The 23831-nt window shown below is 51.6% G+C and overlaps 1 protein-coding gene and 1 long non-coding RNA gene across 3 annotated transcripts in view; one reads left to right on the plus strand and one right to left on the minus strand.

Moving 5' to 3' along the window:
- The window catches only part of KIAA1614 (KIAA1614 ortholog), a 34293-nt gene extending 20437 nt beyond the window's left edge, over window positions 1–13856 (minus strand). The window contains 4 exon segments of the mRNA XM_024103807.3: window positions 6982–7045; window positions 8552–9571; window positions 13753–13819; window positions 13821–13856. Coding sequence (XP_023959575.2) covers window positions 6982–7045; window positions 8552–9571; window positions 13753–13819; window positions 13821–13856 — 1187 coding nt within the window.
- Window positions 13857–14618: 762 nt separating this feature from the next.
- Window positions 14619–23199, plus strand: LOC135973080 (uncharacterized). 2 transcript variants are annotated; one of them, XR_010589784.1, is made up of 4 exons: window positions 14619–14758; window positions 15193–15388; window positions 16404–20872; window positions 22123–23199. It is a non-coding gene; the product is annotated as an uncharacterized LOC135973080 (long non-coding RNA). The 2 variants fall into 2 exon arrangements; XR_010589783.1 differs by having other exon boundaries at window positions 15193–20872.
- The last annotated feature ends 632 nt before the right edge of the window (window positions 23200–23831 follow it).

The raw sequence follows: 23831 nt of genomic DNA on the forward strand, positions 1-23831 counted from the left end.
CCAGTGCACAGGGGAGTTACTTTGCAAAACAATGCAGTACATAGCAATACATGGCACTTTCCTCCTCTGTGCACATCTGACTCCCCTTCCTCCCCTTCGACTCCCATCTCCCTCTCCAGCTTCAGCCCAGCTGCTTAACCTCTCCAGTTAATCTGCTGATGCCATTCCCGCCCCATTCCACTCAGAGAAATGGCAGGTGCTAAGGTTCCCGAGAACAGGAGGGCACTCCAAAAAGCCTGCCAGGGGCCTCAGCTTGCAGATTTAACTGAGCCAGGAAGCACTTTGATGCTCTAGTGATGGGTGCTCTAGACAGCTGATCAGCCCACAGAGGAGAGGAAAGGGGTTAAGCCAATGACCATGTGTCTCAGGGAAGGGAGAAGAGCAACGCCTTGTGCCCCACTAAAGGCTGTTCAACCACAGAGGTTCTTTGCCTACCAAAACATTGAGGGAACGCTTGGTTCCTAGCTCACTGGCAAGTGTCATTAGCACCTCCTTTTAATGCAGCATCCAGCTGCTCCAGACACATGCTGGGGTCTGACTGGGACTTCCCCCTGGGCTCTGTCACGGGGTCAGGGAGAGGGATGTACCAGCACATCTACATCTTCCCAGGCAGGTTCACAGCAGCTTTTCCCCTGATCTGAGAGCACGAAAGGGGAATTCAGTCTCTTGGGACATGCACCTGTCTGGGGCATGGAACTAAGTGAGCCCCTTACAGGCAGGGGGAAAGTGTTCCCAAGGGCAGGCAGCCCCACAAGTGGGAGAGGGCACTGGGGGATGTTCAGTGGCAAAGAATGAGGGGAAGAGAAAGGAGGGTTTATCAGCGGTGAGTACCCTCCTACACAGTCCATTAACCATGTGGCTAATTGCTTACAGGACCCAGACACGTAGCAGACTAGCCTGCTAGCAATGATGGCCCATAGTTAGGGTTGAATGGTCATTACCCAGGTGCTGTACAGACATGAGATGTTCTCAGCTCACCTAGCCAGTTAGTGCTCTGGGACTGACACCGCTAACGTTTCCTTCCATTCGCTTTTGGCTTCAGATGGTGTCCCCAAAATCACTGCCCCCAGGCCAAGAACTCACGGACCTACAGGCAAATATGGCCTGGAGTGCCATGGTGAGAAGACACCAGCATGAAAGGGAGGGAGGACAGAGTCAGGCTGCTTAGTGCCATGTGCTAAAAGAGCAGAATTACACTGTCCCACCAACGGGAGAGACTGGCCTCGTCCAGAGGCTGCCTCCTCCCAGTTCACTAAAACAGTGTAGAGGGACAGCAGGGAACACCTGAGAGTGCTCTGGGCGCTGTTCCCATTTCTGCCCTGCTCTGCCTCAAACGCTGTCACTCAACAGCCGGCGCCTACCATGCCAGGAAGGTTCCCATGACACCAAATGGCCACTCTGTCCTTGTAGGAGGTGACTGTGGGTACAGTGTAACAATTCCCAGAATCCTCGGCAAAAACGGAAGGGGCTCTGAAAAACAGCCATTGTCCTTGGGATAGCTGCCCAGAACACACTCCTAGCATATACAGTTAGGCAGAGCGGGGCACAAAACCATGGCTGGCATGGAAGAAAAGCAGCTGTGTGGGCCCCACCAAATGTCACTTTTAACTAGCTGAGCAGACACTCATTGTGTCCCAGGCTAGCAAGAGCCTTTAATGAATGCACTAAACTCAGTTTTATGTTCAAGAGCTAGCAGGTTTGTTGAATGCATCCAGCCGCATCCTCTGCTCACACTCTCCCAGAAGGCCCTGCATTGGATGTAGGACCCATGGTGAATTCTTCAGGGCCCCTCTCTCACATCCTGGCCATGACCATGGAAAGGGATCAACCAGCTTTGAAGAAAAGAAAAGTGACACCCGAACACCAGCTACACCCAGCATAGCAAGAGCCACACATAATGCACTCAGTCACATTGCAGACTCTGCCTAGAAGCAGCAGCCTACATCCACTTGGAATCAGAAAACAATTTCCCAACTGTAATCGGGGCTATAGGCTCCAGTCCCCGGGGCACTCAAACCACAACCAGAGTATTACTGGATCTGTAGTGAAGCCCCGCCCGCCAGGGATTGCACTGCAACCTCTCCACTGCAAGAGGGTCTGCAGCCGCCCCCTCCCCACACGGCTGTGTCACTGCAATGTAGCTCCCCTTTCTCCCCCATAGGGAACCACACAATCCCTCCAGTGCAGCCAGCTCCCTGGGGAATAACCCTAGACTGTCTCAACAGCAGCTGTACTAGGATATGCCTGTTAAATCTCACCCCCAAAGGAACGGTATTCCATTCTCTCAGGGGCAGTAAGCTCCAAGCTTTCCTTCCTGCTACCTAGTTAAACTGCTGCGCTCAGGACAATCCCCAGGATGCCTGTCCCCACCCACTCCCCTGCTCCCCTGTACATTGCACTGCCCTGGGGAAAAATCGCTCCCCATTCTTCCACTTCACATTGTCTCTGAGCTGCCCCCTGCTCTGTCCCGCCCCACATGTGATCCACAGGCTATTCCAGAGCACAGGCTTTCCCTACTGGCTGCTGCTATAATCCCCCTGATTACAGTAATCAGCTCAGGCAGTCACTTCAGAGAGTCTCAGATTAACCCTTTCATGCCCAGGGTTTTCTAGGGGAAGGCAGGCGTGTGAAACACAACAGTGTCCAAACTCACTTCAGAGCAAGACGTGCATTCTGTGGGCGCATCGTGCTTCCTACTGATTGACGGGTACATTTATCCTGCCTGTGGCTCCTTTCCGTCACTTGCAGCCTCCATAGTGGGATGGCTACCCACACAGACCACTCCAGAGCCGGAGCTAGCGTATGCAGGGAGCACATTGTACTCCCCTCTGCAGCGGAGTCCAGACTGTTTCTCAGTGCCATTCAAGGCACTGACTGGATTTATGAGGCCCTTTATAGCTTGGTATACCCTAGTATATTAGGGCTTGTCTACACGGGGGCTAAACCGGACGAAGTCCAGTTAAGCCGGTTTGAAAACACTTGCATACACTAACTGCACATCTGTTGCAAACTCTGAAATCCTCTTTCAAAGTGAGCTACGTTCAGTGTGAATTGAGTTAGTTCAATCTACTGTTCATGTGTACGCGATGCTGCTATGGCAGTCCTCCAACTGCCATCCCACGCAGCCTTGTGGGGGACAGTTACTGACCTCTCTGTTTATCCATGTGCCCTCCACTGCTGTGGTGTGAAGTTGACCAGAAGTCCCCCTCCTGCAGTTAAAAACTGGCAGAGGGCCAGGATATTTGCCCATTTGCTCCTGGATTCAAATACATCAGCTTTGCTGCAGTATTACTCCAGAAACCCTGCAACATGCCTCGAGCAGCTGCTTGGAGCGATGTTGAGATGCTAGATCTCATTGCCATCCAGTGAGAAGCGTAGGTGCAGGAAGTCTTTGTGGCCAGCCACCGGAATAAAGATCTGTGTGTGGATATTGCTGGACAGATGTCTTTAAGGGGTGACAACAAGGACTCTTACCAGGGCAAGCTCAAGAGCAAACAGGCAGAGGCCATTAAGGAGGCTGTGTGATCCAGTGGCTACAGAACTAGCTTCAGAATCATGAGAAAAGTGAGGTTCCCTTCCCAGCTCAGTCACTGATGTGCTGTGACACCTTTCGGCAAGTCACTTCATGGCTATGTGCATTTGTTTGCCGTCCATAAAGGGGGGATAACAAATCTCCTTTGCCCTGAGTGCAGAGAGACCATTACAAGTGGGGAATAATACTGAGCTATCTCCATTCTTTGTTAAACTGGAGAACGCAATAGAGCGGAATCCCTTGACTTACATAAAATGTTTTGCATGAAGGGTGATTCAGGACACCATCAGGTCTTGTCCATTTCCCTAGCTAGCAGAGACACCCACTAATGTGACATTCTCTCTCGTTAAGTGCTTGTCGAACTCCTCCCTGCTCCCAACACTGATCTGCGAGATGCCTCCAACGCTGCCCTGAGCCAGCCATTCCACAAGCTCACTCACCCGCCCCATGAAACCTGTCAGGTCTCTCATCACCCACGACATCCCCACCAGCTGGAGGCCCAGATCATACCGCGAACTCAGTCAGCAGATCCCGCACCAGCTCCCACCTTTGGTGACCAAAGCCCACAATTGGGCCCAGATCTTGGGCAAGCTGAGGGCCATATTTCCAAAGTGTGGCCTCTGCGGATGCACTTTAAAGCCTGTACACACAAATTTTGAGCACTAGCACTTGGTGTCTTACAAGTGTGACCTCCTAAGGGATAGTGCTTAAAAATTGCTCCAATCGGTGATTTGCATGTGCACAGATGAACATGGGTGCAGAATGTCCTGGGTAAGGCACAGCACTGGGAGACAAGAGACCTGGGTTCTATTGCTGAGTGACCTAGGGCAAGTCTCTCCTCCCCCCGCCCCGCCCGTGTCTCCATCATTGCAAAGCGCTATGAGAGGTGTGCAGATACTATGGGGAACGAGGGCCAGCAGGACGGATGGATTGACAGAGACCAGCTTGAGGCCTTATTGAATATTTGACCCACTGTCTAAAAGGGGACTAACAAATCCCCCAGGGAACACTAGAACTATTGACTCCTCCTTAAATCCCAGGCCCACAGTTTAGAGCCCATTATTTGCTTTGCCCTATGACCCAGATCTACACTGATTTGCAAGATTCTGTCTAGCATCTACAACTGCTCCCAGGTGTCTCTCTTGCTCCCTATTCCACAGGATGCATCTACTCCATGAATACCCTGACTCTAAAGCCTCCTAAAGGCTCCTAAGCTAACTGTAAGGAGCCAAAAACTACCGTCACCACTGGCAGACTGAATAGAGGCCGAGCACTCGCTGGGCCTGGAGACTGAGCTGACAATCTCACACCCAGGGAACTGATCCAGGTAGCTGATGCATAGAGGCAGGGCAATAGCTGGTGGAAGCTCATGCTACCCTTGTTCCGTAGATAGAGGGCTCCAGAGAAGTCAGTCTGACACCTCTGCTAGGCACTAAAAACAGTTAATTGTCACTGGACTGGGACTCAGCAGACCTGGATTCTGTTCCCAGCTTTGCCTCTAGCCTGCTGGGTGACCTTGGGCAAGTCACTTGTTATTTGGGGGAGGGGGAGGTTGAAACAAATAAATGATCCATTTGTCCACCCATCCTCCCAGTCTGCATCTCCCAGAAAGAACAGCAATTGGCAGAGGTTGAGATGAGTAACTCACTATGGAGGGGTTAAGGGGAATACTTCCACCCAATCCACAGGGCAACAGCAGAACCTCTGCAGCCTCAAGCATGCAGTAACCCCAAGGGCTCTTGTGCTTGTGGGTAAGGGGGAGAAGGCCAAGGGATCCCTGCAGTCATGCCCTGCTCCTCTCTCATCCAAGAGCTCCAGGTGCTGGGATACGGTGAGCACAGCTCTATGACATGCAGATGGTGCACCCCGGAGTCCTGCCACTCCTCCCCACAATGGAATCAGACCAGATCGCTGGCCCTGCTCTCACAGTGGGGTAGGAAGAGACACCCCCCACTCCATCTTTGCAGCTGCTGAGAGTGTAGCAGCCTGACTTCCTAGTGGGTGCCATCAGCAGGGGGTAATTGGTGAGGGGAGCACTCTGAGCAAACAGGGATGGAGCACAGGGCAGAGTTTCCTTGGATTCCAGTCATGCCACAGACTAATAGACAAGGTGAGGGGAGCAAGTGCAGCACAGAAGACACCCCCCTGGAAGGGAATGGGTAAGGCATGAAGCAGGCCCTTCCTCCTCCGCCCTCTCCTGTGCGCATGCACACATCCTAACCTCAAAAACCTTCCTGCTGACAATGATTGTTCCCCCAACAGCTGGGCCTAAGCTGCCATCCAGAGCCAAAGTCACTCAAAGAGATCCAGATCTGAATTGGGCAGCACTGGCCCCTCGTCAGGTTTCCCTGGCAAACCCCCCTGAGCGGTAGCCAGCAGCGTAAGGTAAAGCTAGTTTTAATGGCAGCCCCACACAGATCACGCTGCCATGCTCTGCTGAGAGCTCCCTGTCCTCAGAGGAAACACATGTCCTCCATGAACTGCTGGACCCGACCCTTCTAAAACACACATGGGACTCTGCAGCAATATAGTATTTGGGGCTATTCTGGGCTCCAGTTGGGAAGAACAAGTCCTATAATGCAACAGCCCCAGGGCTTATAATGAACTAATACAAGCTGGCGCTGATGGGAGCCTAGAATTAACTGCTCTCCCAGACTTTACTCCTTTTAGCCTTCTGTTTAGATGTGTGTGTTATTTTTTCTTGTTCAAGTGTGTGGTGTATTGCAAACTGTTACAATTACACACTATCACTTTAAATCGTAGGGGTTTCCTACTCCTGCTTGAAGGCTGGGGGGCGCTACAGGGAAGTGTGTGATTTAGACATAGCAGCAGTAAATCAGCTGCCAGCCACCCTGCAGTAAGGGATGAAATATGCTTCTTTGTCTTAGGGAGCAGCCTGTTTTGTCTCTGCTTTTGGGTTACTGTTCTGAAGTCTGGAAATAAAGTTGTGTTATGTTAAAAGCTTCCAGCAAGAGTTCTGTACATTTCCATCTGCTCCTCTCCCTGTGTATGCCGGGAAACAAAGCACAGCAAAAGCAATTCCCACCCTTGGTTTAGTGGTGCCAGGTTCCCAATCATCCATGGGCAGGGGGTGCTGGCAGGGAACGCTGCGCATTTAGCGATTGCTATTTCGAGTGAACTGGGTGCTGGGGACAGCTGCCTGACTCATGGCCCTGCAGACTGGAGCTCTCCATAGAACCTCAGAGAGGGCTGAACACAAGCAGCAGCGGGGCCAGCTTCCCCCAGGCTGGCCTGTGAGAGCACCTTCGTTCTGGTCTTGTGTGTGTGAGGGGGAAAGGACACCTCTAAGGGGGAGGGGGAAGTTCAGGAACCAGACGAAGACCCACCAGGGACTGCCTACTAGTTTTAAAAATACATGCGGTGAGGGTGGATGGGAGGGGAGGGAGAAGGGGCAATCTTCACCTTCCCGCAGTGTTCTCAGCTCTTACCTGTACCCTTCTGAGTCCTGCAGCGAGACCCCAGAGTCCCAGTCCAAGTCATTCACCAGCAGCTCTGCAACCCAGAACAGAGATGCACATTGAGTAGCACACCTCAGCAACAGGTAAAGCAGAGGGTGTGAAAGGACCCTGCTCTTCTGTTCACTACAGATCCCATTCACCCGCAAACCAACCTCAGGGCTCCTCCTCCAAAGCCAATCCTTTCCTTCTAGATTATGTAACCATAATGCAGTGTATTTCAAAGGCTTCCAATCTGCAATATGAGGATTTTTGAGATACCCTCTGGTCTGACACCAAGATATCTTTGTACAGAACAGCGCTCAGAACCACTGGCAAGAGAGCATGGCATGGACTTCACTTGGGTTTGTTCTAAAACAAATCTACTTGGACTCAGATCACTCCATTGAGTTGGGTGGTCTCAGCTTTCATGAGATAATGATAAGGAGAGTTACGGTTGCCTTCCTAGCCATGTTTCCGCAAAGAAGGCTGACTACTTACTCAGCAACCCCTGCAGATGGTGCACTACCCATTCCCACAGAGAAGGGATTTTGGGGCAACTGTACCTAGCGCTACAGTTTTCTACAGCACAGTCTTGTTTCTCCTCACTCAGCCTTTCCCTTATAATATGGCAAGGACAGAGCTCACACAGCACTAGGCTGTATTTGGGAAAGAAATGGTTACCCTGACAGGGAGTCAGCGAGTTAACGATGCACTAGTAGGGGTAGAGACTTCTGGAGATGAACAAGTAGCAAGTTTGCTGATCTACTGTCCATAGTAATTCAAGGGTGGATCTCCAAAAGAAAAATTGAGCTTCTACCACTTTCTGTATGGATAAAGTGGCCTGAAAAAGGCTTTTTTTCTGCTTGTATTTTAAATATTAGAAATTCAGGCCTTGGCTCTTCTGTTTAACCTGGAAGACACTATGGATGACTGGAGAACTGGCAGCATTATGACCTCAGATCTAATTCTTCAAGTGAAACCTGATTGAGAGAGGTGATTTTTATTCACACTATAAAATCTTGGAATTATATGTATATGTAAGTCAAATACCAGAGAAACACTTAACAGAAAAGCTGTCTTTGTTAAAGATTCAATTTTGAGCTGGGAACACTTGCAAACCACATCCGAAGCCTCCAACCAGGCTTGCCATTCCTCATTTTTAAGCTACATTGATAAGGCCCTGAATTTAAGTGACTACACAAGGAACCTGCACTGATTTAATTGAAGTGGTAGCTCTTTTTGTGTGTGTGTGGAGAAAGGGCCTGTGATTTAAAAATAAAAATGCAAAAATCCTCAACGCCCCTCCCCCACCCAAATTTCAGGCCTTCTTTTCCTACCATAAAGGAACAAAAATGGGCAACGGTCACAACCCCAGTTTGTTGTGCTTTCTTTGCAGGGCATCTGTAAGTAATGGTGAGTGAGACTGTGTAATTCAGAGTGAACAGCAGGGGTAGGTACTGCAAGGCAGGACTGAGGTGCATGGCAGAGCAGGGTTAAAATGGCTGTGACACTCCCCCTGCCCATCACACACGCTTGAGATGCTCCCACATCAAATTCCCACCTTGAGCGGCTCCATCCTTCGCTAGCATGAGTGTTTCCTTCGCGTAGCAATGAGGCTCCAGAGGAGAGTGGTTCTGCCTCGACAGGCTCAGCATCTCCTGCAGCACGGCCCGGTTCCTCTCCACCCGCTCAGCCAGAGACAGGCCGCTGGCGGCACTCGCAGCACTGCCCAGGCTGTCCCAGCTGTCCGCCCTCCACAGCCGCCCCGATGGGGCTAACCCCCCGCACAGATCGTCCTTTTGAGCCAGGGGGAGGCTCTCCGAGTCCCTAGCCTGAGCCAGCTCTTCTCCAAAGGGGGCTGGTTTGCCATGGTCTTCAAGGGAAGATTTCTGGCTGCTTGAGGGAGGATTCCTAGTGGATCTGGTGCCCCAAAGCCCATTTGGGGAACCTCTTTGGGCCCTGTTTTCTGAACAGTAGTCAGCATTCTCCTGTATGCTCCTTCCTGGGCTTGGAAGCCTCCAGAGTTCCTCAGCTGAACCGCAGCCCAAGGCACTGCCTCCTCCCACTGTCCTATGCGCCTTCAGAGCTTCTACGTTGTTGGCATAAAGGTCTGCAGCCACAGGCCCCCTGGCCCCCTGCCCAAAGTCCACATCATCACGGCTGTCTAGCAGCACGTCCGTCAAGTAGGTGCGGATCTGAGCCCGTGGCTCCACCACCGCATCCTGGGGGACCCCCTCCACCACCGCCCGACCTGGCGCGAGCTTCCCTTTCCTGACTTTGGGCTTCTTCAGAGATGCCCGTTCCTGGGACACCACTCCTCCCTGCTTAATGGTTGACCTCTTCTCCTTCAGAGCCTTCACCTTGCCCTCCAGAATAGAGTGAGCGGTCCTGCCCGGTTCCCCTTGCAGCCGCGCTGGCTCCAAGGCCGCTCGGACAGGCTGGTCGGTGCTGGGCTCGGCGCTCTCAGCAGGGAGGTTGCTCCTACTGGCGTTCCTGCCGTGCTGCTTCGTGCCCTTTACGGCTCTTCTCTTCTCCATAGGCGAGTTCCCCTCCATGCCGGCCTTCTGCCTCCCGGGGGCCCCTTCAGAGAAAACAAACAGCAGTAAGGCAGAACTCAGCTGGACTGTAAAGGGAGCGCTCTGCAGCACCACAGCTGGATGGGTCTACACGCCCTCCTCTCAGAGAACTCCTTTTCCTATCGCCCCCGCTAACATTGGCCAGCTCCGCACAGCCCTTGCCAAAGGTCTCTAAGCTTTGCATACAATTCTTTACAGTGCAGCAGCCCCTAGGAGCTCCAGTCATGGACCAGGGCCCCACTGGGCTAGGTGCTGTGCAGACAGAACAAAAAGATGGTCCCTGCTCCAGTAAACTTAGATGTTTATTGATTATCCCTGTGTCAAGGAAGGGCAAAGAGAGAGAGACCAAGCAACTTGCCCAAGTTCACAGCATTCCTGGGACCAGAAGTCAGGAATCCCAGCTCTGAGGCCCCTGCTCCCACTACTAGCCAACAGGCCCTCCCCACAGTTGTGTGCAATTCTTGGGTACAACCATCATTGCAGGCAGAATTCACCTGGCATTGCCGTTTCACTATTTTATACTTTCCATCGCAATTCTATGTAGTGAGAGTGGAGCGCGGCTTTCGGATCGGTTACTGCACTAGGCTGAAGCAGGGAGGAAATGACAAGTTCTGTGAACTGAACTCTGTCTATGATAAAGGGCACTTCAACTTTCCTTGTCTTCAGACACATTAAACAAGTCATTCTCTCTCTGCTTTGTCTCATCTCCCTGTATAAATGGTTTAGAATAGCACCAAAGGCCTCCAGACTGGGCATTTCCTGACAGTTATAAGATAAAATATCTATTTGCATTTATCTCGTACATTCCATCAGAAGGCTTTTGTAAAAGCAGGTGAGTATTATCATCCCAATTTTAGAGATAGGGAAACTGAGACACAGAGCAACTAAGTGCATGACATAGGCAGATCAGTGACAACACTGAGATAGAACTCTGGTGTCCTGACTTGCAGTCCCCAGCCTAGCCTCTTGGTCATGCTGCCTCTCCTCAGGCAGTGAGCCACTATTGACTCAGAACTACTGAGTTAGGAAAGTGACCAGCCTGAATGAAGTTTTGGGGGAAGTTTAAGACCCATCCCCAACTTGGCTCACCCAGCCTCACGCTACTGCTAGTTGTCGGCACGTAGCAAGGGCTCCTCCACTCCTAAATCTGTCTATAGCATCAGAGGGAACATTGGTGATTTTCTAAAGGTGTGGATCAGCCTCCAGAAGACTGGTTTCTAATGCTGAGTTCGCTAGGCTGGGCTGGTAATCTCCCAAGATTTCAGTTATGTCCTGCCTTCAGTTGGCTGCCAGGGGAAGAACCTTACTTGTGGCATTCTGGCACCTCCTCTCCCAGAACCGTGGAGCCGGGCAGAAGGGCAGGAAATCAATGAGCAAGAGAAGATATTCCCAGACAGGCATGGGTCAGTTCTGCATGGGTTTGGAGCAGAGGTTGGGTGAGCATGTTGGAGATATACCTATCTCATAGAGCTGGAAGGGACCCTGAAAGGTCATCGAGTTCAGCCCCCTGCCTTCACTAGCAGGACCAAGTACTGATTTTTTTTGCCCCAGATTCCTAAGTGGCCCCCTCAAGGATTGAACTCACAACCCTGGGTTTAGCAGGCCATGTTAATTCCAACCGCACCAGCGTGATCATTCCCTAGAGTCAAAGACCTCGTTCAAGGCATCACAAGCTGACTGTGTGTGCAGTTCCTAGCTGGTAAGGTCAGGGCCCCAGGTGAGGTCAGATGGACTCCAGTGTAGAGAGCTGAGTCCCTCCACTACAAAATAAGTTTAATTACTATTTTTAAGTGAATCCAGGTGTGACTCTTTGTATTGCTGCATTGTGGGGACTGATATTTTAGAAATACATAGATGTACCCCAGGCTAGATGGATCCTGACACCCAATGTTCTCCTAGGTTTCCCACTAGGACAGTGGGCAAACTCCCTCTGTGGCCCCTCCCCTCACCACAAGTCAAGGTTGAGGATAAGAGTGAGCAGGCTCAGGCATTCGCCTAAGGCTGAGACGGACATGAGAAGAGTGGGCACAAGGGTGAGGGCCAGAGCAGAATTCTTCCCATCCAGGAGACCAGTTGGCTTTGGGGAGTGGGAGGGGAAATCAGCAAGTAACATGAAACATTCTCCTGGACTTTCCAGAAAGTCACAGGGAGAGAGACTTCAAACACAAGGGCGGTATGGGGAGGGAAGGGGAAAACCCGGATCAAAAGAACTATACTTCCCCTGGAGCTGTTTCCAGACCTGAGCCTCACAGCAAACTGTTCAGAAGAGACAGTGCCGCTGCCATCTCCACTTACCACATGGCTCTCCACATGGCCTTGGCTGGGATGTAGCGATTGGATGCTGTCAAGGAGCAATGGCCAACCCCAGCCCTCCCGGCTACACAGAGCCATGAGAACAGGCATATTTAATGCCTTCCCTAAACCCAAGTAGCTGGCTCTGAACACTTGGGAGCTGCCCCACATCCCATTTTAAAATGGTAACGACTTTGCCCTTCTGTAGCACCTTCCACCTAAGGATCTCAAAGCCCTTTGCATACTTTAACCCATCCTCACGGCATCCCTCGAAGGCAGGGGAGGTATTCTCACCCCCATCTAACAGACGAGGTCCATGAAGTCAGAGAAGCTAAGGCCCAGACTTTCAAGAATGACTAGTAACGGGAGTGTCCAACCTGAGGCATTGTGAAGATTCTGATATTCAGAAAGTGTGGAAAATCAGGTTCCTTTAAGGTGTCTCAAGGTGAGCAAACAAAAATGGAAGCACCCAAAATCATTAGTTATCTTTGAAAACCTTGGCCTAAGTGACTTTCCCAAGGTCACACAGCAAGTCAGTAGCAGAGTCAGGAATAGAACCCAGGAGGCCAAGGAATTACCCTCCACCCAGGTCACTGCAGGCTGATGGTCCTGCAGTCCAATGCCTGTGTGTTGCTGTGGTATTCCACTGATGTGCCAACACCCGCCTGGAATGTAACGCTGTGCTACACTGACTATCCAAGCAGCTCTGCACATGTGCTTTGATCAGCCTACTTCGCACACAAAGCAGCAGTGGAGCAGTTAAAGAGATTATACATGTCTGGATGGGGAAAAATGGATGTGACGCATTTCAACATGTTAGCCAGGGAATCTTCCAAGAGCAAAAAAGAAGATGAAACTTGTTTATCACCTCCAAGTTCAGCAGATATTTCACTGCTTAGGGCTTGTCTACAGGGGGAAAAGATGGTATAAACTAAGATGTACATTTAAACCAATATAGTCACCCTCTCACCACCATGTAGATACTCTTATACTGGTATAAAAGAGTTTTTTGTGATTTAGCTTAACCCTCTTCCCAAGCAACATAAACTAAACCGAAAACAGGCCTTCTTCCAAATGTTCACATGGTGGGTGGGGGAGTTGTACTGGTACAACTATATCAGTATAATGTAAAACTTCCCCATGTAGACAAGCCCTTGGAGTCCCAGTGACTCATTCAGAAATATGTATCTTAAAAAAACACCAGACTGGAAGAATCTTATGCAGAAGCCATAGGTGACAAGAGGCTAAAAATCACAGCTTGCCTAAGTGAGTATAGCTCTGTGTCCACTTGTGACAGTATTGTGTGGTCCAGTGACATGGAGGTGTCAAAGGGAGGTCAGGGCATTCGCAGCTGAGATGCGAATCAATTATTTATAATGCAGTCATGCCCTGCTGTGCTAGGCGCTGTACAAACGCAGCGAGAGGCAGCCCCTGCCCCTAGAGTTTACAGTCTAACTAGATGAGACACAGAGTAAGGGGAAAGGGAGGGTTATCTACCTGCATCTCGCAATGGGGGAACTAAGGCAGAGATGCAGTGATCTGCTCATAGTCAGCATGTAGCAGAACCAGGAACTGGACCCAGATCTCCTGAGTCCCAGTTCAGTGCCTTAAGCCACGAGCACCCTTCCTGTCTTGTGGCACTGGGGGTATTAGCGGAGCACTCAGATAATACTGGGGGTCTCCTAATGTGCCGCACCAGCTGAGCCTGGGCTCCACAGAGATGCATCACAGTCACCCCCAGCTTGCATCCTCTACCACAAACACCCACTCCCAGCCCCATATAACCTCCTTTGAGGCCTGAGATTCAACCATCCTAGCCAGACAGAGGGCATGGGATAACTACAGAGGAATCTCCCTCCCCACATCCTATTCAGTTCTCCACTTTCATACTCACCAAGCCTTCCTGAGTCAGCTGGGAACGGTGTGCTGCTTCTGTGTGGGACGCAGGAGCTCTCCCCCCAACTGAGTGGTGGGGAGAATCTCCTCCCCAACCTCCATCCAGGCTCCAGATTACACCACGGGACAGAAGTGTCTGCGAACCAGCTGCCAGCGGTGCTGGCCGGGCTCCATCTCCCCGAGACTGGATCCCGGAGGCCCCATCTGCAAGGCGGGAGCTACTCCTCAAGGCAGGGCCAGGCAGAGGCTAGTCCGCTCTCTCTGGCCCTCTTCACTCATTTCTCTTTCCTATGCAGCACTGCTGGGATGATCATGGGAGGGAGGCAGGAAAAAGAGCACCCCTCCCACCCCCAGATGTTAACCTTTTATAGCCACACCGTTACAACCACCAGGCAGCGGAGAGGGAGCAGAACTACACTCAGGAGAGACATACACCAAATATGAGGGAGGCAGCCTGAGAGCTCTTTTGGGGGCAATCACAGCAGGACCCCAGCTGGGGACAGGAGGTCAGCACAGGGATCACAGCAGGACCCTAGCCAAGGGGGAGGGGGAAATCAGCGCAGGGAAACGCAGCAGGACCCCAGCAGGGGTGAGGGGGCAAGTCTGCACACGGGATCGCAGCAGGACCCCAGCTGGAGGGGACAAGGGCGGGGGGGGGAATCAGCACAGGGCTCACAGCAGGACCCCGGCTAGGCCTCTCTCTGCCACGACTCCCATGAGTTAAAACGCGGTGGAGTTTTCCTAGCACTCCAGCTAGAGCAAGGGCCGGAAACTGAGAGGCAGGAAAACAAAAACCAAACCAAAACCTTTGCCAGCAGCGCCCGAGTTCACTGCCTGGGTGACTCCGCTCCGCAGCTGGGGTGCCCCCGCCCCCCTTCTCCCCTCCCCACTCCCTCCAGTGACCCAGCTGTGCAAGTGGAGAGAGCCTGGGGAGCCGGCCCCGCGCATACCAGGGCACCCAAGCAAAAAAACATGCTAACCACAGGAACCGCTGGCTATAAAAGGTAAGACATGTTTGGAGGGGCTCACAGTGTCACCATGGCTACCCACTTGCTTGGCCAGAGGGGAGGGGTGGGAATGTGAGGGGGGGAGGCTACAAACCCACCCCATTGGCTGCGCAGCCCCGGCTAGCTGAGGTGGGAGGGTGGAATTCTACACCCCGTGGGGAGCTGCTCAGTCCCAACTTGGAGGGAGGCTGGAGGGCGGGAAGGAGGAAGGGGGAGGGGAGGTGGTGGAAGCTTGGCCGCCTTTGGCTGCTAGTCAGGAATGTCCCTTGTTTAGTCTCCATTTTTGGAGGCGGCTGGATAGAATTGAGACCCACGGGCGGGTAAAGCGGCCCTAGGAGAGCGGCACGGCCTCTCTGGCAAGCGGAGGGAGTTATGTGGGCTTTTCAAAGGTGGGGGGAGGGGCAGGCTCTGACTGCATGTTGCTTTATCAGCCCCCAGGCTGGGGACTCAGCCCCCAGGGCCAGTCAATTCTGGATGTTCTTCAAACCATGGACCAGACGCAAGCCACGTTCTGCTGAGAACCAGACTGAAATTCACCGTCCACCTTTGCTCCACCCTAGCCTCCTAGTCCCAAGCCTGGCTGTGCGCACAGCTAGGGCATGTGAGATGTGTATTCACTTGGTCCATGTACGTCACTCACACGCCTTGGAAAGCAAGGACGGGTTTTGAAAGCCCAACCTTGTAGAGAAGGAATTGGGCTGGGTTCAGTTCCTGCCTATAGACTCCACATGTGACCTTTGGCAAGTCACTTAGGCCAAGAATTTCAGAAGTGTCCAGTGATTTTGGGTACCCCAACTTCAGACAACTTAAAAGGGGCCTGATTGTCAGACAGGTCCAGAGCACCCAGCTCTGAAAGTCAGGCACCTTCCAGGCATCTCAAGTTGGGCACCCAGAAACTGAGACAATCAAAAAACGATTAAGCATTTGGGTCTTAATCTCTGTCTCTCAGCCTCCTACCTGTAATGGGGGGATAATAATACCATCTCTCTCCCATCTTGTCTCTTTCTGGTCTCAACAAACTAAGTTTTTCGGGGCATGAACTGTCATTAGCACGAGTCTGCACAGGGCATAGCAAGCTGGGGCCCAGATCTTCATGTTGGCCTCTAGAGGCTATTTCTGAAAAGAAATAGTATTATTATAAACATATTATTCTTTCATACATCAAGATTTGAGGAGCAAAACCCAGGGAATCAATGCACACCATACCCCTCACCGGCCCTTTGTCCTAAGGGACATCCCGAACACACAAGACCCGATTTCCCAGCACAAATCTGAGGATGCTTTTATGGTTCATTGCTGTAAAATATTGACAGCAAAATCACTTGTGATAACTGGGAAGCTGTCGAGGGCTGGCAGAACATACCCTTAGCAAGGAAATGATTCCCACTTCATATCAGGTGCCTTACTTAGCTGTATTTTGCCTGTGGGTTTGTGCTGTGCACTGTAAAAGCCAGCACTACATGTCCATGGGACCATCAGACCCTATGTGACAAGGTGGGAATTTTCTGTAATATTTTATGATGCCTATGTGTGCCTCAGTTTCCCTCTGTACTTTGCATTGCTACCTAGTGGGGGCAAATGGGTTAATTCTGCTCTTGGGGCAGTGCAGGAGACATGAGGTGTGCCTGTCATCTGGTTGCAGGAGGCAGACTGAATGGCTCATTAAAAGACTGGCCAAGGCCAAACCATACCAATGGAAAAATCCAAGTGGACAACAGAAACCCCATTAACCAGGACACTGACACCCAGCAATCAACAGCCAAGAGGAAGGCGGTTCCACCCTCCCCCACCTCTCAGCAGAGGCCAGCTCAAGAACAGAGGACTGAGTAGTGACAGGAAGGGGAGAACAGAGTTAGCCCCCTGGAGAGACATGGCTCTCACCAGGGTCAGACAAAGGCACAGAGACAGAGCCTGGAACGGTCCCCGACCCCAGCTGCTTGGCTGGTGGATTGCTCTGGCTTGGCCAGATGGACTATGCTTTACCCTTTATTACTCCATGTGTCCTAAGGAATTCCAGTGCTGTGTCCCGGCTGACTAATAAACCCTGCTCTGGTTTGGAAAGGCTGCCAGGTGTCCCTGCAAATACCTACTGAGGTGCCTGTGTCCCTGAAGAATGGCCAAAACCTCCAACCAGGAGTCTGTCTCCGTTGGCTTCGCTGGGCCGAGCTCAGGGTGTGAGGCAGGAGTGCGGAAGCCCAGAGGCTCAGTCCTGGAGACAGTGAGGGCGTGTCGACTACCTGAAGGAAGAGTAGGAGCTGTTGGGATCTGGCAGGCAAAGCCTGTGGATCCATGACACTCTATAGCAACCTCCTGCTGTCTCTCAGGGATGAGCCAACCAGGGCCTGGGCGTGTTTGGGAACAGCTCAAGCTTCAGACATGTTTCAGGTACAGTTGCAGCTGGTGTCATTCCCTGCTGGGGAGGTGCCCGGCCTGCACAGGAGCAGCACAGCTCTTACCACAAGGTCTCTCTGGCTGACTTATTTCAGATTAAGGAGAACAACAAGCACAACCAAAAGCAGAGAGTCTCCATGAGAGAGAAAGAGAGAGAGAGCACGCCAGCAAGGTATCTATCTCCTCTCTGCAGCAGGCTGCAGCCACATAGCCTCCCAAGTGGCCAGCTGACAATGCAGAGAGCAGTGTCCTTGCAGATTTAAAGATGCAGTACACGGAAAACAAAGGCATTGCAGTATGTATGTCACACCTCCCTTTGTAGCTCAGATCTACAACTTCCTTCTCCCTTCACAAACAAAACACCCGCCCACACCACAGCCATACTCCTCCTTTTCTTTAGCCCCAGTGACCTGGTCTCTATTATCACTACCTGCAGGTCCAAGAAATCACCCATCAAAAGTGACTGACCACTAGCAGGAGCGTGTGCATAACCCTGGCTACAGTTCCATCTTGCGCAGTCACCCACGCCTATTGAATAGAAGGAGCAAGCTTCTCTTGGGCGCCATTTTAGCAGCTGGGAAAATGCCATCTCTACATCATAGGGTACCTCTACATAGCAATGCAAGACCTGTGGCACTGAGTCAGCTGACTTGGGCATGGGCTGCAGGGCTAAAAATAGCAGCGTAGTCAAGGCTTTGGCTGGAGCCCAGGCTCTGAGACCCTCCCACCCAAGGAGATTTCTCCAGCCCGAGTCCCAACGTCTACACTGCCATTTTTAGTCCCACAGCCTGAGTCTAGGCTCGGGGACTCCCCCCCTGCGGGTGTTTTATTGCTGTGTAGATGTTCCCACATTGTCCTGCTAACTCCCCAGGTGGCTTTTTCACTCCCTCCACCCCTTCTCCCCACTGGAACGCTAGTGTCAGTAAAAGGACACACTGCCTACTGACTGAACCACCGAGTTGCCGTGCAATTACACACCCAGGAAGCTGTTCAGTAGGACTGGAGACCAATATAAAAGTGACCCAATCAAGTCAAAGCAAAGAGCAGGAGCACATTCTGTTCCTCCAGGTGTGAAAAGCTAACAAAGCAAGGATGGTGTCACGATGGCCCTTCACCTCTGAGTGCCCTCCAGCACCAGGCCCCAGCACAAGTGCGCCCAGCCTCAGTTTCCCCTTTCTTCTACTCATGAAAGTAACACATGTAGTTTCTCAGTGTCTGATACAAAGTCCACCTCTGGGCACAATTTATTCACATACACCAGTACAGTAATTCCCCCAAAATCTTGTAATATTAAACAATCCTCCAGTTCCCAAAGTAAACATACAAGATACAGCAGTTCTTCCATCCCCCTCTCCAGGGACCTCATCTCCTGCTCACCCACTCAACAGTCAATAGCAGCACTTTGTTCCCAGTTCCTTTTGCCCCTGATCCAGGGTCCTGCTCTCCAGACCTCCCTGCCTGAGAGCGACCTGTCTTCCCACTGCCCTTCACTCAGGTCTTCACCCTGAGGGCTCCCCCTCCTGCAGCCTTCCACTCCTCCAGGCCTCCCTGCCCGTGAGTCCTATCCCTGCTCAGGGGAACCTACCCTCCCACAACCACCCTCTCTTGCTTCCAGGCACAGCTTCCCCTGGCCTAGCTGGGGCCACTTCCCGAGCCTTCTGCTCAGCAGGAGTCCCTAAGCTTTGGTCAATTCTCACCAGCAGCCCTGTCCCAGCTCCCATTCAAATTCACCTCTCTCCCAAGTCTCCCATAGCTATCTCCCAAGCAACTCCTGCCCTTCCCTCCCTCTCCCCCCTCCTCCAGCAGCAGCTCTCACCTGCCCTTCCTGTGTCCGACTCTTACCTTTTGAGAGACTGACTCACCTGTCCCAGTCTCCTAGTCCTTCCTCTAGGGCTCAGGTGCCCTCTCTCAAGCCTAATTGGGGGTCAACTGACTAGTCACAAGTGTATTGGCTTCTTCCCACTTGAGAGGGCCAGTGTCACTCTGGTTATTGGCAATATGTGGGAGGAGGTGGGGAGTGATGCAGCCAGCCTGCCCTAGAGCTAGGTTATATTGTTAGCAAAGCCTCAGGGAGCCTTAGCCCAGCTCACAGCTTGGCCACATGGAATGCAAATTCCCCAGGTGGTTTATAGCAAGAGGCTCCTATGCCTCAGAGTGCAATGCGTAGAAGGTGGGCTAGCAGTATTGCCAGCTCTGAAAGTTCAAGCATCAGGAGTCAGGCTTCCCCAGATCCAAAGATTCCAAGAAATAATAAATCTGGGGTTTGTTCTGAGACTTTGGGAGTCGTGTTTTCAAGTTTTTCTCTGCAATCATGAGGGCTAGAAACTTACTTGTATTAAAAATTACAAAAGCTGAGATTGTCATGAGATCATAGGATTCCAGGAGCTGCAGCTTTAAGGGAAACACCAAATATCATACGAGTTGGCAATACCCAGCTAATCCAAAGCAAGGGGAGTTTGGGGGCATCTTGGGTTCAGAAACTGGGTGTTTGATTTTGCATGGTCTCAGTTTTCTGTAGGGTACTGATGTGCTAATGAGCAAAGAGATGGGAGAGGAAAGACCGTCCTTCCATCCATGTCCTCCGCACCGTTCTGCAGGGAATAGCCTTTAGCTTTGCACATGGGCTTCCCGAGCCAATGCTGCAACTGCAAACTGTGCAAGAGGAAAAGTTACTGGGCTCTTCTCCAAGCTGGCCCCAACAGAATGAGGCCAGCATGCAAGCATACCCATCTCTCAGCAGACGCAGCAGCAGCCAGTGCTAGAACTGAATGGAGTTCAATGAAGAATCAGCCTTGTTCTGATCTTTCATTTAAAGGATTTACTGAGGGGGAGAGAGAACTGGAATTACAGTACTTGATGCCGACAGGATGGAAGCTGTTTTAGGATCACCTTCTCCATTCTGGCATACCCAGATCCCAACCTACTGGGGTGTTGTCACACAGGAGCTCCAACCCATACTGGCACACAGACATGCACATACACAGCAACAGCTGTTTTCCTCCACAATGTCTTGCTTCCTGGTATTTGTGTTCATTCTGTGGATCATCTGCCTATCAGGAAGAATTCACACTTGAGTTGATAGACCTGAATTCTGCCTTGATTTCTTCAGGGAAATAAGAGTGACCCCTTAGTAAAACAGCTTTGGATTTACTTTCATCACTCCTCAAGTGCAGCTCCTGGAGTGCGGTTCCCACTAAGGGAATGAAATTTGTTTCTCTGGGAAGCTTGATGCAGGACACACTCTCACCAGGATGCACAGGGGCAGAACTGCCTCATGCACTACAGAGCACCAAAGGTAATTTGCAACAAGCATCCAAAAAGTTAACTGCTCCCTACTTCTGGAAAGGGAATTTGCAAGAACAAGGTAACCCAGTCAGGACAATCACATTAAACAGCCAAAAAACAGTGGCTAACAGTTACAGCACAGAAAGAGACCTGTCAGCAGGGCACTGAAATTCATCTTCCCCTTTCTTACTAAGAGACCCCACATCCAGATGTGCCTGGCTCACTTGCACCAAGGTTTAGCTGAAGCTCCTCCCCCTTCCTAAAGGGCCCCAGGTCAGGAAATGCCTGGCCAGCTCACTCTCACCAGACGGCCTATCCCTGCCTTACAGAAGCAGACTGAAGACAGATGGCTGCTTTCCTGGAGAACAGGAGTCTGGTGCAGTGGAATGGATCAGTGGCACTAGAGAGACTGTGGCTGAGAACAAGAGCAGAGGGGTAAAGCCGGCACTTATATCCATGCAGGATGTACGTACCCCGGAGACACCTCCCCATCCCCCACAAGCCCAGCCGTGTGTTACCTTTTCAGGCAGTCGCAGTGGCGTGTCACACTCTCGTCCCATTGCACATCACACCAGCAGGGCACTTGGGCTTGAGGTGCCTTAGTTCATCAGTCTCCCCTTTATAACATATGGCACTTGGCTCCTAAGAACAGAGGCAGAAGAGAATGGGAAGAGCTCCAACAGGCCTGGGGCAGCCCCAGTAGGTTTCAAAGTGTCAACGTGCTTTAATTAAGTATGATTCTTACCTGAATGCTCTTAGGCAGCCATCCCAGTCCAAACCAGTTATCACCTTACTGACTGTGCTCGGGGATGAATGGGGAGAGCGGGGGGTGGGGGTGGGGGGTGGCAGGCCTCTCTGAGTGAAATGGAAGCCAGCCCTGGTTCTGCCTCACTCCTTTCCTGCTGCAGTCTCTGCAGAGCAGCTGCTCTCAGGCTGCTGATTTAAGCTGCAGCTTTTGATATTCATGATTGGTTTCATAATCCCAATCGAAAGGAAATGGCCAGGATTACAGAATTGTTTTAATCCCCCCCTGCCCCATACATGGCTGCCGCCGTCAGCGCAAGTCGCAGAAATCAGTTTTATCTCCTTAAAACGGCTCTAGCTGTCAGCTCCTTCCAAGCAGCCCCTGGGAGCCAGCGAAGGGGCCAGCTCCCAGCTCTCACTGCAACCCAGATGCGAAACATTTCCATTTCCACGGCTCACCCTGATTTGCCAGTCTCATCACGCTGGAGAAAAGACCCAGGTTAGATTCCTCAGCGGAGTCTGGAGTCGCTCTCTTCTGGATTGAGAATACACTGATAGGTGCCGACAGGGATTATTACTGCGCTCCAAGTAAACGCCCCATGATGGAGTCTCGGTCAGCACTGACTGGACACTAACGCATTGTTTAGGAGCCGTTTCTCCTTAGCATTGCCCACCATTGCGAGCAACAGCCATAAGGTTGCTGGCATCTTAACCACTGGGTCGTTTGAAGCTGTAGTGAGCCCAGTTGGACAACATTGGTGACAACACTGTTGGTGTTGCTTCTACGCTATAACAAGTAGGACTGGAGAAAAAGGCCCAGGTTTCAGAAAGGTCCTAGATTAGCGAGGGGCCAGAGGCTCAGGAACTTAAGTTGGGGGGGCTGGCTACTGAGAGGCAAAGAGCAGAGCCTCACATGTAACTAATCTATGCTTCTTTTACAGCTCCTCCTGCTTCCCTCGCCGCTGAGGACACCGCTCCTGCTGTCGAACCCACGCCAGGGTTAGTTACCGTGGGAAATGTGGGAAAGCACCACGTTGACAAAGTTCAGTTGTGATGGAGGCTGAACTCCCATCCATCCCAGCCAGCAGTTGGTGTCGGTCGGTCAGGACCTGAAACAGTTTTCCTGCACACTCGCTCGCTGCCTGCCTGGTTAACGTTCTGTCTGACACCCCGGGCCTGTGTTGGTTGTTGCACAGGAGTCATTCCCTTCTAGGAAGGAGCCATGAGAAATAGTCACCTTGGATGGAAACATGGATTCTAGCACCAGAGACCCCGAATGACACTCAGCTGCTACTGCGGCCAAGCTGCACAAGAGCCACCTTCACCCAGGTGCTGGGAGTGGAGCTTCACCAGAATGCTTGGTCCCAAGACCCGCAGAAAGCTGTATGTCGCATATGGAGTTAGCCAGTCAAAACACCCCGTTGGGCTCCTTGAGGTCAATCACCAGTAGCTACGAAGAGGAGAAAGGGATTTTGCAGAGTGATCTGAACAGGAGTGAACTTCAGTGTAGCTCTTCTATCACATCCTCAAAATCCTCCTTGCCTGGCCACCAGGACTCTACAATCTGCACATCACCCTCCTGGTGTCTCCTTCTGACGCTTCATCACGTTGCCTTTGTTCCTCGTTCAGACAGGAATTCTTCTGGGGAAGTTCTCTGGCCTGTGTGATGCAGGAGGTCAGACCAGATGATCACAATAGTCCCTTCTATGATTTGGCAACATTTAATAACTCATTCTAGTGCACGAGTACATGAGAGAACAGGATTTCTCTGCCCCTCTGATAACAGAGCTGACCAAACAGCAAGAAAGTCAGAAAGGATTTAAGCAAGAGGGCAGGCTAAACTTGCAATGCAGTATAGGAAGGGGTTACATTTTGGAGGGAAGGAGGCGTGTGACGCTGGCTGACCAGGTCATGCTAGTGTGTATTCAGGTCAATTCAGTTGTGTATTGGATCAAAGCGACTGTAAATGTATAAGTATTTGGGATATTTAAACTTCATAAAACTAATGGAAGGTTACTTATATTGTTTTCACTTATCTATTCCTGTCATAATGTAATAGCAAACATTTACATGGCAAATACCCTTGCAACTAAATTACCCATCAAAGAAATCTTGTGAAATGCCAAAGAAGAAAATGCTAATTTCACACAGGGGCGGCTCTAGGCACCAGCAAAGCAAGCACGTGCTTGGGGCAGCCCATTTGCAGGGGCGGCAGAGATCCAGCATGAGAGCTGAGATCCAACAGGGGGCTCTGGGAGCTGTAGTTCCTTGGTTAGCTCGCTGCCTATAGAGCCAGCCCTGGAGCAGGGAAAGAACTACATTTCCCAGCATTCCCTTGGCCACTACCAACAGGAAAGAGGGGGAGGGAGTGAGGTAGCTGAGACCTCATGCTGCAGTGAATGGAGAGCTGCACTGTGAGTAGGGATACCATATTTTAACATTCAAAAAATAGGACACTCCACGGGGCGGGAGGGAGGGTAGCCCCACCCTGCCCCCCATCTACTCCCTCCAACTGCCCCCCACAGAAACCCCAACCCATCCAACCCCTCCTGCTCCCTGTCCCCTGATCACCCCCTTCTGGGACCCCTGCCCCTAACTGCCCCCCAGGATCCCACCCCCTATCTAAGCCTCCCTTCTCCTTGTCCCCAAC

Source organism: Chrysemys picta, chromosome 8 (genome assembly GCF_011386835.1).
Source record: "Chrysemys picta bellii isolate R12L10 chromosome 8, ASM1138683v2, whole genome shotgun sequence".
In the NCBI taxonomy this organism is placed as follows: Eukaryota; Metazoa; Chordata; order Testudines; family Emydidae; genus Chrysemys; species Chrysemys picta.